This window comes from Ischnura elegans, chromosome 9 (assembly GCF_921293095.1).
Source record: "Ischnura elegans chromosome 9, ioIscEleg1.1, whole genome shotgun sequence".
NCBI classification, from domain to species: Eukaryota; Metazoa; Arthropoda; class Insecta; order Odonata; family Coenagrionidae; genus Ischnura; species Ischnura elegans.
Window position 1 is genome coordinate 54,540,939 of NC_060254.1, and position 16,792 is coordinate 54,557,730.

At 37.8% G+C, this 16,792-nt stretch overlaps 1 protein-coding gene across 2 annotated transcripts in view; it reads right to left on the reverse strand.

The window, feature by feature from the left end:
- Positions 1-8,419: 8,419 nt before the first annotated feature.
- LOC124164847 (beta-1,4-glucuronyltransferase 1) overlaps positions 8,420-16,792 on the reverse strand; it is a 116,608-nt gene continuing 108,235 nt past the window's right edge. For both annotated transcript variants that reach the window (XM_046542044.1, XM_046542046.1), the window contains exons 3-6: positions 16,060-16,558; positions 13,674-14,223; positions 12,808-13,059; positions 8,420-10,720 (exon numbers count right to left, since the gene is read on the reverse strand). In XM_046542044.1, the coding sequence (XP_046398000.1) occupies positions 12,862-13,059; positions 13,674-14,223; positions 16,060-16,558 (1,247 nt within the window). In that variant the 3' untranslated portion in view covers positions 8,420-10,720; positions 12,808-12,861. The remainder of the gene's footprint in view (positions 10,721-12,807; positions 13,060-13,673; positions 14,224-16,059; positions 16,559-16,792) is intronic.

Sequence of the window (16,792 nt, forward strand, 5' to 3'; positions counted from 1 at the left end):
ATTAGAGAGGCAATATAAGGCAATTCTCTAAGTTGAATGAATGCTGAACTCGATGTATAACGAGAGTGATTTAATTAAGGAACATAATTTTAAATCATTCCTACAGAAAATTGTCTCCTTTATGTATTACCATTTTGTTGGGGCTATATCTTCATTCTAAGATCACAACTTAGCAGGTATTTTGAACGGCAGAATATTTCCTGCTCGCATCGCATCAAACCAATCCAAAGTGCACGTAGACAGCATATCAATACCATCAGAGTAAATATATGAAAACCAGGCGTGAATTGTAAGAATAAGTGCAAAATATCCTATTGCAACATAAAAGGAAACCAAGTACATGAGTATCTTAAAAATGCATCGAGCTGCAACACAGAAGTAAAATAATTCTAAGGAAGCTTCCATGTGAAGAAATGGAAGAACATCAGGAAATTTCCTCACACAGCAATATAATTTTCATTAAAAATCATGAAAATCATCGTAAAAAAGAATTATGTGTGAATGAAACAGTAGAAAAAAGGGTTCATGGTAGTTTCATGGAGCCCCCTTAGACCCAGGTGTACCTGACCCCAGCACCACTTGAGCGAGATACTTTTCCGGACCCTTCTTCAAGCTCCGAGAGGTAATCAGATGATGACTGTCACAGCATGAGGTTACTCTGGCTTATATTACATCATGCTGCATTTTTTACTCCACTAATTCCAATACTTAGAGGTAAATAAATACTCTAATTGTACTCTTCACTGTGCAGCTATTGAGTAACTCTTTTTATCGACGTTCGAAATTGAGAAATAAGAATTTTACTAAAAGCAATCAGTTTAGCCAATTGCCTCTAGAGTATCAGGAGGGGAGGGTGAAAGAAAAATAGTCTTTCCTTCGCCAACTCCTCTTTTAAACTTGTCCATGTTTCTGTGGAATTCTGGTGCAATGTTCCACAAAGGTGTTTAGCAGGGTTTGAATTTAGTTTAAATTTCATAATCTTTTAAAAAGAAGCCTAACTTCGACCACTGAAACGACCACCAAGGCAAATGTTAACCACTATCATTTTTTTGTCTTAATTGTCCAATCCATGATAAAAAGAAGAACACAATGGTAATTTCCACACTATGTCACAACTCAGCAACCGACCATGGTTTCAACACGTAAGTGTCATTTTCAAGGTGAAAAAACCCAGTACTCTCTCGGCTCAAGGTGAAAAAACCCAGTACTTTTCACCTTGAAAATGACACGTGTTGAAACCATGGTCGGTTGCTGAGTTGTGACATTAAAAGTGTGGAAATTACCATTGTGTTCTTCTTTTTATCATGGATATAAAGAACTTCCACAAAATCGAGCCGGATACGATTTTGTACGTTAATTGTCCAAGTCTCTAGTTTGAAGCAAAATCTAGTTTGAAACTAGAGAACTGGACAATTAGGACAAAGAAATGGTGGTGGTTAGCATTTGTCTCGGTGGTCGTTTCAGGGGTTGAAGGTAAGCTTCTTTTTAAAAGATTATGAAATTTATATACACGAATCAAATTTTGGTGCCCTTGTGCAATTTTTCTCCCTCAGTCTTTGGACGTGACCCCAAATTCACCAGGAGTACGGTAAACATTTCCTTTTTCTATGATGAATTATTTTTCCAGGGATCACAAAGAGCACATCATTGGGAGAGGGAATTCAAAAATGCCAGCAAAGTTCTCCCAGTCAACACAACAATTATGGCCACAGTGTGGCCGAACTGTGGTTTACCTGTGGCAACTATGGCTATGGCTAGCCACAGCTTGCCATACTATGGCCAGACTGTGGTTGCCATGTGGCAAGCCATAGTGTGGCTTGCCAAACACATATGCAACTATGGCCACACTTTGGAAAGCCACAGCTGCCACAGATGATAAAGTTTGTTTACGGTTGCTATAGATGCAGACTTGTTGATGAGTTATCAAAATGAGAGTTGGTTGATTTCATTGATATAAAGAAAGTGTGTTAAAGAAAGAATAATATGTATTAAAGGCTTCCACATTATTTATTGATTTAATCTATTTCGGCGTCTTTCCGTGAGTACTGTGATGTTGAAATGTGGGGAAGAGTAGATAGACTACCGTAAATGTCGTAATGACTAAATATGTGATTTTACCCGTTACAGATTGCTCCATAAGCCTAGCTAAAATAACTTGAGGTGGATGTGTAACATGTTACTGTCTCAAATCCAAGGCAATATTGTAATACATACTAGCTTATCTGCAATGTTGTTATGTTTTTTTAGTGGCTAACCTAGGCGATCATTAATGGTTATATTATGTTATTTATGGTGAATTTACTGCATTAATAAAGTGCTTACAAACATCATTTACTAAGTAGGAACTTTTATTTGCAATTACCTTTCTGATACTCTATATCGCAAAGTGCTACTTGGGGTATGGGGTGCCAACAAGAGGGCATTTTATCGTATTTATTATTTAAATTGATGGTAAATTAAAATTTTTGGTTCGTATCTAATTTTCCAAAAAATCACTATTTTTGCATTGATGGGCATAGCTAGGATTGAAGGAGGCATAATAATACTAGTAAATAGGAATTATTATATGTATAAATATTAATATATTAGTGGTGGAGCATTGTGGCTAGCCAAAATGTGGCCATAGTGTGGCTATCCACACTAAAGCCACATTATGGCTAGCCACACTTTGGCCACAGTGTGGCCGGGGGTCAAAACCATTATGGCGCCATAATGGCAACCCACTATGGCCATAATGCCTTGCCACAGTACAGCCACAGTGTGGCCATAATGGGGTGTTTGCATTAAAATTTTTTGCGCTTAAATATTTCTTCATCGTAAAGAGGAAAGGAAGTAGATAAAGAAAAAATAGGTTTTAATGCAGTAAAATGGAGAAATATATTATTAAATGAATAATAAAATCGCTAAAATGCCAAGGAAATCAGCGGGAGAATATACGGCTGGTGACGTCACTTGCCCGTAGTTACCAGTATGTGGCCTCATTGCGACTGGGAAAAGTGTCGAAAACATGGCATTAGAGGTAAATTTTGATAAAGGAAATACAAATAATCTACCAAAAGTAGATGTACTTATGGTGGCGGAGTATTTGAAGGGAAATGACGACTTCAGCATTCCGGAAGTTAGAGGAATGAAGGCACTTCGGTAAGTTACCTGATGACTTCATCTCCATAGTACAATGAAAGGTATGGGAAGCTGCCTTTTTATAGTCACCCTATCAGGCCAATAGATCAGTTCCTTCAATGTGTGTGCCAGGATTGGCACAGTTCTGTTAAAAATTTACATGCATGGCCACATGATATGCAAAATTGATCCACGAGCCTTTCAAAAGAATCATTTACCTTGATTTTCATGAGAGTAAATACAATGTCTCTCTGGCCAAGTTTAGTGCATTTCATTATCAAAAGCATTGCATGAGGAAACCACTCATCTGGCTCGCCAATATACATTTTGGATTTCCTATTTACACAAGAGAGAATTGCATCAGGGTCCTGAAATTCATGAGCAGATTCATCACTGTCAGATGAGCATGGCTCATATTCACTCCCACTGCCATTTTCCACACCTTCAGTTGTTGTGACAGACACCGATTCCTCTTCATCCACAGCCCCACCTATTCTCTTTAGTAGAGATGTCGACACATCTCTCTGTAACTTGATGGGTGATGTGGCAATGTTAAGTACTTCCTTTTTTGTCATATTGCAATTAATACCCTTACTCCTGTGAGAAACAGAAGTTTGGACACTAGCATCACTAAATGTCTTAGTAAGAGTCAATGGCTTATAGTTTGATGCAGCATATCCACCCTCATGAGCTTCAGAGCAGTCGAGTTCTAAGCCCACTGACTCCTCATCCAAATCATGACGTCATTATATGGGGAGGGATATGTTTATCAACCCAAAAGAAAAGCATATATTTTATGAGTTGTATAATTCAGGCAATAATTTGCAAGTAACTGACATACATTTAACGAGACCCTTATCTCCATAGTACCAAGTTGATTTTTTTTAATTTGAGTACCTGAGCAGCACCAAACTCTTCACTTCAAATTTTCAATAATCACTTGAGCTTATATGAAAATATTTAAACTCCTAGTGGGCATATAAGTATAGAATTAAATATATGATTAACAACATTTCATTTCACTTTCAAGCTTATTATTTTGCTCATTTTATTTCAGATATGATGGGGTTAGAATCCAAGTATAGCCAATAGTTAGAAGCCAAGAGTATGGATGCCACATTTTAATATGAAATATTTTTCAGAAATATTAACTGCTCTGTTGTTATTAGGCTTCAATGTTGCACAGGGGCGGATCCAGGATTTTTTTCAGGGGGAAGGGGGATGCACAAAGATACCTCGTCATACAAAACGAACGAAATGATAATGGGACCGTATTTAAAATCTAGCACGTTTGTAAGGTCTGGGGGGGCACGTGCCATCGTGCCCCCCCACCCGGATCCGCCTATGATGTGGCAGCATATCATACATTAGTCAGTCTATACCTGTAGAACACATTTATGTCTCTGTAACTGTTTCTATTTAGTGATTATCATTTATTTTATTCATTAATTAAAATATTAATTTATTTAAAGGGAAAATATAAGCAATGCAGTCTAAACTTAAAGTAGGTACCTATAAAGAGTTCCCATTATAAGACTGTAATATTCATCAATTCACTTTGAGGTTACAAATATCTTTAGAACCAGCCTAGGGAAGGCTGCATATGTATATCTTAAACTCAGTGCGTCTTCTATTAATCTCTGCTGAGTCCTCTTCATGGGTAATTTTCGGGTGGTTGACGCAAATGCTCTCTGCCGATCTTCCTGGCAGCCAAATACGTGGGGAAAAGCACATTTTTTCAGTAGCTTAAGGCCGTTTTACACGGGGCACGGAATTGCGCATGTTAGAGCTGCATTAATTTCTAAAATGGCGCGTAATTGCGCGAATTCATGAACGAAATTAGAACAGGGGCTGTTTTGCCGTCTCGCATCCACGCATTCTCGCATGTGTTCTAGCAATTCACCGCTTTACACGACGCAATTTTGATTGCGCCTTCGCACATACGTCAGATTGCGCAATTCCGTGCACCGTGTAAAACGGCCTTTATGCCCTCCTACCCTTTTGCACCTCATGAAATTTTCCATGTCGTCCTCCATCTATGAACAAAAGCATTAGGTATATATTTTTAACTGTACATACCAAAATCATAGCTCAAACTGTTTACTCCTGATCTACCATATGCTTCTTCCTAGGTTTTCTTCGTCAACAATTTACATCCTTTGAATTGCAGTTTTTTGGAAGCATCTACTTTTCTATTTCATTACGTTGGCTATTTTGTACGATTAATGGATTCATTCAGCAGATGTTACAGGCTCTTCATAATGAATAATTTACGTGTCATATACATACATTAGCATCTATTCAATAAGCGTCAGTCCTAAATATTAAAATACCTTAAAATGGTCCTCGCAATAAGTGGTTGATTTCCGAGAGACATTGAAGTCCCTTCTTGCAGCTCTAAACCATTTCTTCTTCCGTTTCTCTTCCTTTTGAACAGCGAAAAGTACTTTGTTAGGGTTCCTGCTGTTTGTATTTGTACACTCTGGTACAAAACACCATTTATATGCCGACATTGCGCACAGTTTATCTCTGAATTTCGTTCAAGAGAGCGCAAAACCATTATCTACAGCATACCCGTACGGCAAGTACTCGAAGTTACGGGCACGTGATGTCACTGGCGGCCATGTTTATTTTTCTTGTTTTCGCGGACGTTCAAACCAGGTAATTTTTTACGCAGCCAGAAATGGCCAAAATTACCCTAAATTTAAGATTAAATAGCATTTCCGTATCTAGGATGAAGTGAAGATTCCGCATTTATCGCTAAAAAAAATCCATGCAAACACCCCATTGTTGTGTTGACTGGGCTATTTCTATAAAAGGGAAATTATCTTTGCAAAAAATGTGATGCACCGCTACTTTCTTACATTTTTTCAGAAATTTTCATTCAAAGGGTAGTGAAATGTATTTTCATATTCTTCCCATTGACCCTTGCTGTGTTTTGCTTACACGAAAATGAAAATAATGCATTTTATTTTAACTTTCAAATACTATTCCTCAGTAGTGAGACAACTCAACTCGAGTGTATTTGAAATGTATATGAATATTTCTGATTTTTTTTCAGGTTTTTTAAAATTGGTATAACACAGTCAAAAACACAAATAACTGCATTGCACCATTTTCATCTATCTATGATCGTTGAGAGCAACGATTATTGATCAGTTTGTAAATATAGATATTGTAAGAATAAATATTGACAAAAACAATGCCTATCATACCAAGAATAATCATAATTAATGTTTTTAACCATACTGCTAATTTCTTCAAGTTTTGAGAAATACAACATCTACCGAAAATGATTTTTTCATATCTGCTGACTCTAATTAACCATCAGGTTATCGCCAGCACTCACTACCTATATTCACTTACAATCAAGAAATCTCTTGAGAGAATCATGAGATTAAAAACCAAGACTTAATGAATTCCTGCCATATGATGTAGGTTAAGTCTTCCTGAGACTTCTACCAGGTTAGTTAATCAGGCATTGTCAACATTTTGAAGGCTTACTCCATTGTAGTCCTCAGCATATTTAGTTCTGAGTCCAGTGCAGGGTGGTTTATAAGCTCTTTGCCTTTGGCATAATTAAACTCAGAAGGTTCTATGGTTGGCTGCCAATGGTTATTCCCTGGCGTAATAATTTTTTTAATGAAATAAATAATGTATACTAAACCATCACTGAAGATGATACCTTTAAATTTACCTCCTCACATAAATCTACACGCGATGAAAATTTAAGACTACAATCCACCAGAATAAGATTACATACCATTAAAATGTGATATACTAGGCTGGAAGGGACTCAAACGCAATGGTAGAAATAAAGTACATCCCATTTTTGCTAATCTGATGCAAATAGATAGCAGAGGTAACTGAAAATTTTAAATTATCCATTCCAACGTGTACAAAGAAATTGACTGAAAGGTTGTAACGAGTCTTTATTTCAGAATTAAATATATTTCATGCCATTGTATAGCATAGTAAAATATAATCATACAACCAAAATAGAATGGCAAAAATTATACAATTTACATAGCACATGACTAAAAGGGCCATCACTTAAAAATTTTTCTTGATCCCACTTTTATACAATTCTTGAAGAAGTATACATGGACACACTTGACTTTTCAAGCCTTTTTTGTTTAAATGCTTCCATTATGTCAAAAGTTTTAAAATCACACCGTGAGGGATACAATTTAAATGTTATAGCATTCATAATTGTCACCATAAACAAAACTCTCAAATGCTCGGTCAAACACCACTAAATCTCATCAAGCACTCAGTAAATTTTCCATTCAAAAAAATAAATAAGGGAACTTTAAGAGTTTTGTACCATCAGCAAACAAGCATACATTATTTGGATTGAATACATCTTTTAAAAATGTGTTGACACAGCATTTTCAGCATCCTCAAAATCATATCGACATACGTAATGAAATACCCGGGCTTCTCCACTAAAAAAGGAGTGAATGATATAGGATTTCATCATTCCTCAATGGCAACATAAAATAACCTCCATAAGGGCTTTCACACATTCAAACATTCTTACGCCAAGCTTTGAAAGTTTGCTCATTGTTTCACTCAAGCAGCACTAACTTCCAGAGAAGTTGATCTTCATCCGATTGTACTGGTACTAGTATAGAATTCATGGCGATTCTATGGGAATTTTGTCAGAAATTCCATCAATATTAAACTTCTCTCTACTTTTGAATACTTGAAGGTAAGAACTAAATAAAGGACTAATGGACAGCTCACACAAAGACTTGGCATTGGTGGCATGTAGAGGATAAAATAAACTAGGTATCCTGACTATGTACAATGTGTTCGGGGGTCCAGGGCGGATCCCCGCAAGGATACCTCTCGAGGACCGGGAACCAAGTCTGAGACTTATACGCCCGAGCCTCTCGAGAGGGGGAGGACAGATAGGAACAAAGGATAGAGGCATCGCCGCGATTAGAGCCCGACGACGCCTCAGGGAAAGGACGGGGAAGGAAGGACGGGACGAGGAATCCTGCACCGTCACAAAGGCGGGCAGGTCCTACTATTAGCGAAACCAAGCAATATGCAATTAATATTCTAACGACCTTGGGGGATTATTCTACGAGGAAGAATAATCCAACGATCAAATCGTTAGATCCTGACTATGTACAGTGAGCCAAAAATGTAGCCTGACGAATTGAGCACTAATGCTCTTTGACAAAATTTGACTTTCTTTATAGTTGTATGCCAGTCTAAGCCCAAACACAGGAAGCAGGGCAATGGTACAAAATTCATTTGTTTACTTTGCAATCAGGAAGTAGTATGCTGGAGCATGCTTTCTCAAATACAGGTACTTTACAGCCATGTTGTGAATAAATTATAACTATGTATGTAAATTTTCTTGCTCTCCTTGCTTTTTCTTGATTTCTATCAAACACGTATACGAGGATAAAACATCCCCCAAGATAGACACTACAAATTATTTATTAAAAAATCATATGACAAGAGGGAAAGTCAAATATTTTGTCCCTCACTATAAGTGGCACCTCTCAATTTGCTGGGAAACTTTTTTGATCCATAGTACCCAAGACTTGACTGCAAAATGGAATATAATAAGTTTAAGCGTTACCTGCAAATGGCACTAAAATAAAATCTGAAACCTCCATATATTTTAAAACAAAATTTGGACAAGACAGTCAGATATGGACATTTTAGGAGTCTTAAAGAAGACCTCTTCCAAAGCCTTGAAATATAAATGAATTCGGTTGCACAGAAAACAAGCAACTAGAACAACAATATCTATTGCATACTTATACTGAAACTAGGGGATAAATATCTTAGCACCAAGAACCCAAGTTTACAAAAATGACAGCTCAAATGAGATTTCTACATTTTAGCTCAATGGAAAACAAAAGACCATTTGTTGCAGAGTCGGATGATGGGATATGTCTAATAGAACATGATACAGTACTTCTGCCACATTTTGTATAAACTGTTTCAAACACTCACAAAGGCAACATTCTAAATATTTACAATAGTAAATTAGTTTGGATGGAGGAAGGGCTCTTACGCAATTAAAAATTATGAAATTGCAATTATTAATGCCCAAACCATGCTGACTAGCCCAATTATTTTGCCAGCAAGTCATATATCACTCCTAAAAAGTGATTCAAGTTACTGCTATTTGATGCATTCTAGAACTCACCAATTCTATATATGTACATAGCTAGAAAACTGTTATTTTTGTATTAAGAGCACTTTTATCCAGACTTCATTAAGGATCAGCAGCCAATATATTAATGCCAAAAGTTTTGAAAAACAATTTGGCCAGTAAATGGCTGAGAAATTAGTTCTCTGTGGCACAGATAAAGACTATAGTAATCAGTAGAACTGATGATTATGAAAATAGCCCTCTTTCATGCTATGTTAAAGTATATCTGTACTAGAGAAATCGTTTTGAAATGTGTATCTGGAATAAGGATTGTCATGACAACCTTCAACTATTTCAGTCAAGATTTTATCCAAATTATATCATCAGTACTAGGAAATATACTTAACCATTGGTGAAAAAATAATATGCATCTACTTTTTCAATTTAAATTATCTCATATGAACACTAGTCCATCAATAAATTGTACCAGCATAACTTCTCTAGTTTAGTTTATGAATTATCAGTCACAGTATCATGGATAAAACCATAAGGGACATTGATATATATCACTATTTTCTTAGTTTGAATTAGGCATGGAAGCCAATTCTAGGAGGAAGATCAATAACTGAAAGGAGGGGTAAAGCAGGACAATGAAATTAAAAACACAGCATAAAAACATACTTCAAGTGCTCGCTTATCCCAAAAGTTTTTTCCACTGCCTAAACACATGAGAACACTAAGGACTCGCACAATGAATGTGAGGTCAAAAATATGAAACAGTACGTCACAAAACACATTATCCGCACACATCACTTCAACGGCTCATTCATATATCACTGACAGACTTTCAAAACCAAGGATTGTACAACACTCAGCATCATTACGCGAAAGTAACTTGAAACAATCTCAAGGGGTAAAGGGCTGAAAAATTTGTATCACAGAACGTGAGGAATTAACTCATTGAACTGATATAATCACTCAATTGTTTTAACACTTAACTCTCTCCATCAAGTCACTGAGTAGTCCCAAATCTAACTCATATGTTCATGATCATCACCTTCTTTTCAGCCACATTATTCCAATAGCACACTAGAATTGAGGATCCAATTGAAGAACTCAAGATCTTTGAGGGAAAATCCGTCGACTGTAGCACTCTTGAATTCGTAAAATATATGTATTATCGCACAACATACAATATGATGGATAAAAAATTATTCATTTTTTCCATTTAGGTTCATAACATTTCATAAAAATTCAGCAAAACTGGTCAAAATTAAGATCAGATGCGGCAATAAATTCCTTTCCCAATATGGCTGGTTTCCTTGGAACTTCACAACACTTCACACATATGGAAACAAGACACCTGAGAGGTAAGGCTATAATGTGGAAACACAGGCTGGAATCACCACTATACATTCCTCAGTCTGTTACTCACAGTTCATATCAACAGGAGCCATTTCACTAGACTAAGGGCACCTGAAATACAGATAGGAATAAAATAAGGGTTATTATTGTTCATATTTTTCTACCATAACAGTGTCTCCATCAAATTAACTGTAACAGACCCAGTTAATCTGCTTATTTTTTATGTAATATAAAGCTGTATCAGATGTAGATTTGCACCTTAAATTATAATTATGTATTATTCATTATATTTTTTGAGGTAAAATAATAATGCTTTCGGTGATTATAAGTAGTGGATTGTAAGGATGAGTCGGATCTTAATTTTTTTTCAGTTCTCGGTGCCCCCTCGGTCCGGTTTCTCCCCAATCAGTTCTCGGTATTCGGTTCTAAAATCAACTCTTAATATCTGAATTAATGGCAAATTTAAATGAACAACCACAAAAAGTGAATGAAAATAATTTCACTAAGGATATAAATTAGCAGGAAAGCTCTGTAAAAAAACTTAAGATCGTCTCCATAATTTTATTTGCCAAGTAAAAAAGTTTAAATTCCACATTGCGACGGAATGCATGATCAACTGATATGTTACATTACATCAGGCAGGCAATGGTTCTTTCTCCAGGTTTTTATTGAAACAATTCAACATTTTTTCCTTATTTACACTTTTTTTGGTAGAAATATTGCCTGCAGTTCTGAACAGGCATTCACTGAAAACGATAGTGGTTGATGTTGATTTGATGGCCCGTACAAAATATGCTTGTAGCACAGTTTACATACTGCATAGCATCAGGATACTCCCCCAACTTCTGACCACATCACCTGTTCATTTGTAATAACTTGTGAGTCGGTTCAAAATATATTCTGTGATGTAGCTAAAATTTTCACTTTCATTGACAACTCATTGGCATGCTTCAGTCACAGTTCTTAACCTCAACACTCCGGTACAGCGACATCATGGATAAACTGAGTGGCCATGAGTCGGCGTAAGGCATGCAAGGGAGACGTATGAGGTTTGGCAGCACTGCTCCACGAGCAGATTCACAATGTTAACATGACAGAGGTCTGAGAGCGACTGAATTGCCAAAGTGCTTAGCATCAGGATCAATACTGAAACTCTTCCTCCTCTTGCCTCTTCACAGCCGAAGGGATTATATCCTGGGATCTTTTCTGTTCTCCTTATTCCATAAACAGACTCCTGCATTCCTGTACGGATTATTCATCCCCCGCACAAAAGTTACTGGAATTTCCACCCGCCATGTTTCTGACCTTCAAATTCCCCAAGCCCGCACCAATATATATTTCAAATCTTTTCATCCAACTGCGTCTAGATTCTGGAACTCTCTTCCGCCAAATATAAAGACTTCACAATCACTTCAGTCGTTTAAAAGAAGGCTGTATGTACTCCTTTTTGAAGTTTGGGGCTTAATTCAGTCTCCTCAACTCATTAGAGTTATTATCTTAAAGTTGTAATGTTAACAAAACTTTCTACATAAATGTGTATATGTATGTGTGTGTTCATTACTGTCTAAGTTAAAACTTATATTTTTGTGTTATTAGTACTGAATATTTTACATCTTTTGTATACATATCTACTACTTGTTAGCCTAGCAATAATCTCCATAATGCCTTATTTTTGTCAAAATGCCTTCTATTAAGATTCAGAACATTTCCTGTATTTTCATTTTTTTGCTCTCATAGGTTTTACCTAGAGCATAATAAAAATATTCTATTCTATTCTATTCTAAAGTGCTAGGCCACGCCTACTGTCTGATGATTGGTAGAGGGAAAGTCACATGTCCAGAAACTTTCCCTTCCCTCACACCTATTTGCTATAACCACACCAGCTCACCCTCACAAATTAAAACGAACAGTCTAGATAGGCATTCTTATTGGAAAAAACTCCTTTTGTTTTAAAATTTGAGCTATTTGAGTTCTTCACTAAGAATAGGAACAGAGAACCGACGACAAGAACCAAGCAGTATCAGGAATCGAAAAAAATTGGATCGGAACCATCTCAAATACAAACAATTTTTTGTTGAGCGATGAAAAATGAAAAATTAGCAAGTTCGTGGACCACCTCACACTAAAACACATTTCAAAGTAAAAAGAATTTAAAAGTTAAGTAATGATAGCTGAAGAATTAAGCAAAATATTCTTACCATTCCTTCAACAGCCCCATTGCCAAAATATAAATCCACTTGGACGGTAAGAGCTCAAACGATGCAGCCCTTCCTGGTCCCGTAGATCAGCTTCAACTCTGGTGCAATAACTTTCTTGATCAAAGTATTGGTTTTTGCAGCAATTGCATTTCTCTTAGGGTCTTTCTTGTAAGTCTTGATCCCTGGGCGGTGGACTAAGAATGCATTGTCCAATATTCGAAACTCATAGTCTAAGGCACACAAAGCATATCCCTGAAAACAAAAAAAGGGCATTTTTTCAACTAAAAAAAATCAAGACAAATTAAGGACACATTAATTAGCCCTTTAAACTTCGGTGTCTTATTTTAGGTTGGCAGGAAATAATTGGGGTGGTTAAGACTTCCTCCATCTAGTAATTACCTATGGAGGTGAATGCAAATTTGAGGATTGCTAACAAATTGGAAATACAGGGATAAAACTTTGTAAGGATCACTATTATATTAATATTGGCACGACCCAGGTTTCGTAATTGCTCACCTGAAGATGTAACTACGTTATGAAACCCAGGTCGTGCCCATATTAATATAATAGTGAACCTTACAAAGTTGTATTCATTTATTTCCAATATGGAGAGGTTTCACTGAGTAAATCCTGAAGTCATCAGTTATATTGCTAACAAATATTCTAGACCCAACATTGAAAAGATTGTAAAAACAAGTAAATAAGGTCTTTTTCTTTGTTTTTTTTGGCATTTTTTTAAACTTGGAAGCTACTAAACTTTTTATTAAAAAAAAAAAAACCACAGTTCATATAAATGAAGACAATTTCCAACTAATTTCCTCTAAGCATTTGTCTACATGATGACATCATTCTGTGAGTGCTCTCACCTGAGTCATCTTGTCACTCTTGCCCTCCCAGCTCAGCCTCTCGTCATAGGGTGGGTCGGCATCCGTGCCAATGAAGATGGGCTCCCAGTGGTAGAACGGGCCCGTACGCTTGCCAACGTGGAACACCCCCAACGGTGCCCCCTTCCCATCTGGCACTGCCTCCTGCCACTCCTTAGCCTTTGGCACGGCATGGCAAACGGGACACACCTTTTTGTGGAATGGGATGGCCGAGCCATTCTTCAGCATGTGCACCAGCTCCGCCTTCGTCTCCGGCAGGTTCATGCCGCTCTCAATCTCAAAGATGGACAGGACGTAGACCCTGGGAGCATTGGAGGCTGATGGGGCTGGGGGAGAGGGGCTCGGAGGCGCAGGGGGGGCCACAACAGCAGATTCAGCCTCCCTCTCACGACGCACCAGGTCGAGGAAGGCGTCGATGAGGCCGGGACTTGGGTAGAGCTCAATGTCTGAGGGTAGGACGTAGTGGGTGGTAGCAGCGGCCCGAGCAATGTTGCGGCCCACATTCACTGGGTAGAGCAGCGACTTGCGCGACCTGTTGACAGAAAAGAAAGCAAATAAGAGGCAAGGCTTACTAAATACAGAAAAGAAAAGTTGGTGAGATGGTCCACCAGATGAAACATTGGATTGCTGATTGAAGGTCCCTTGGTTCAAATGCCATAAGATTAAATCCGCCAAGTGCGAGGGAGTCAACAAAAAAGGAACTAGCCCTTCTCCACTGAAAGTGTAAAATTCAAATACACCTGCCGATGAGTCCATGGTGAATCCTACCCTCACCTATTCAATATTCCAATTTCCCATGGAATTTCCCTCGAGAATGACATTCAGAGAGTGAGTGAGAGTTGAGAGAGGGAATGAATGCATGCAGAAACCAATAAGGATCTACAAAAAAAAGTTAGTGGAATTCACATTGTTATTACCCATTTAAATAGCAATGAAATCCAGGTTCTATTAGGCTTAAGCTATGCATCCACTACAGACTAAAAGTTAATGATTGAGTCTCGAGAGTCAAGTCACAAGTGGCAATGTGAGTGACACCACTCTCAGAGACAAAATGCGACAAGTCTTGGAGATTTCAATCGCTGCCAGTGGACATGCATACGTCCCAACTCTCGAGACAAAGTATCAGAATTTGAAAAAAAAAAAAAAAAATTTTCTTGAAACTAATCTCCAATGGACACAGTTCTGAGATACATCTCAATATTTGGTCACCAGTGGACACGTAGTTTAACTTGCAAATAATTGAAGATAAAGGAGAGACCATCAGAATTTGATTCACAGAGCAGTATTGTTGGTAGAAGAGGGTGGATTATCAACAAAAGCCAGCCTTACAGGAAAATGTGACCAATGAAGAAAAAGGGGAACATGAAACATCACGCTGGCTCACTTCATTAGCCAAGTCGATGCAGCGAAGCTTCTCAGGGTAACATAAAAATCAGATTAAAACATTCTGGCACAACCCAATTAACATTATGTAACTCAGGCAAGGAATTACGAGTATTCCAAGTAAAGTCCTGGAAATTCTCCACTTGCAAGCAACCTTGAACACATGCAAGGTGAAGTATTGTGTGTATTTCACCCATTTCCACCAAGAAAACTTGAAACTTGCCATTTTGATGATATTTAGGTTTATTGATCCCATGGTCCTCTTTCGAAATCAAATGAAATATTTTGGTGATACATGGACTTGAATCTTCAGGGTGACCATAAGCATATAGCTACACTAAAGTTAAAATAATCCATACAATGTCATTTCAAGTTTACTTCTTTAATACTTGAGTGTAAATTGCAGACTGTAGGCATCACTTTGAATTTCTGTTTCCCACCCATCTCTTTCCATCAGTGGGCTTATTTTGACCAACTTCAAAAATAAATTATTTAGTGGATTAAGTTATTGGAAGCTTCAACAACATATTTAAGACAATTTAACAGCAAAAAGTAGCATGGGTTTTCTTCAAGACCTCTTCATATGTCCAGAAAGGTAGGATGTAGCCATTTGGCCATTGTGGGCAGAAATGTGTTAAGGCTTTGGCCATAAATATATGAGTGGTTTGGAAGCCGAGGGGTACAAGTGATTTCTTTTTTCCATAAACGGTTAGGCACAGAAATCAAGTATAGAAAACAATGAGATCAATTAGATATTTGATATAGTGCATTTGATTTTCCACTCGATGTCAGCACAGAACTGAGACTCACTTGTACTCTTTGGCAACCAATTTTTGAGTATTTCTTCTAACAATTAACTTTACCTAACTCTGTTGAGGAAAAAATCACTTGTACCCCTTGACTTCTCACGCCCACATATACTTTAAAAAATTTGGCCATTCCTCGCTCATTACTGACAGACATTTGTGTACGTGTGCATACTCACTTGTAGCTGGTGTACGGCATGGTGACATTGCCACTTGTGGTGGTCCCATTGCCCCAAGGCAGGGGCGGCAGCCGGCCTTCACAGTCATAATCAGGCAGAAAGTCAGTCTCCTCAGGCCTTGGCACTTTGGACGGTACGTCCTTCACCCCAAAGTAGAGGTGAAATGTGACCAGCTCACGCACCAAAGGACTGAGACAAGACCGCGCATACGACACGGCCTCCAAAGTGCGTGTGAAGTCCTCTCCTGGGGCAAAGAGGGCAAGTGACACGGGGCCACCCCATCGGTCAAGTAGCGAGGGCAGGTTATCGAGGAAGCTGAAGTCACCATGTGTTGTATACGTCACGCTCTCCATGCAGCCAAAGACCCTCTCGGCACGTATGTAGTTGAGAAGCACCCAGTGGTCGCCCCTCTGCAGGTATTTGGGTGCAAGAAGTCTATCCTGGCACCCTGAAGGGGACGGAGGTGGTTTGCTACACGAAGAGTCAGACTTGGGAGGATCTGTAAGAGCAAATTCAGAATGGGGAGGAGTTATTAATGAGCCAAAGCTAACTGTTAACATTTACTGTTACTGTTAACAATTACAATCAACGGGGTCAATCAAAAGCAAAGACATTAAATTCAAGCATAATTCTAGGTTTACAACACTCCACTTGTTAGGGTATAAGGTGAATATTGTGGAAAAATGCAAAATTGGAGGTACGCAAATTATTCAAACAATATATCTTGAAAATA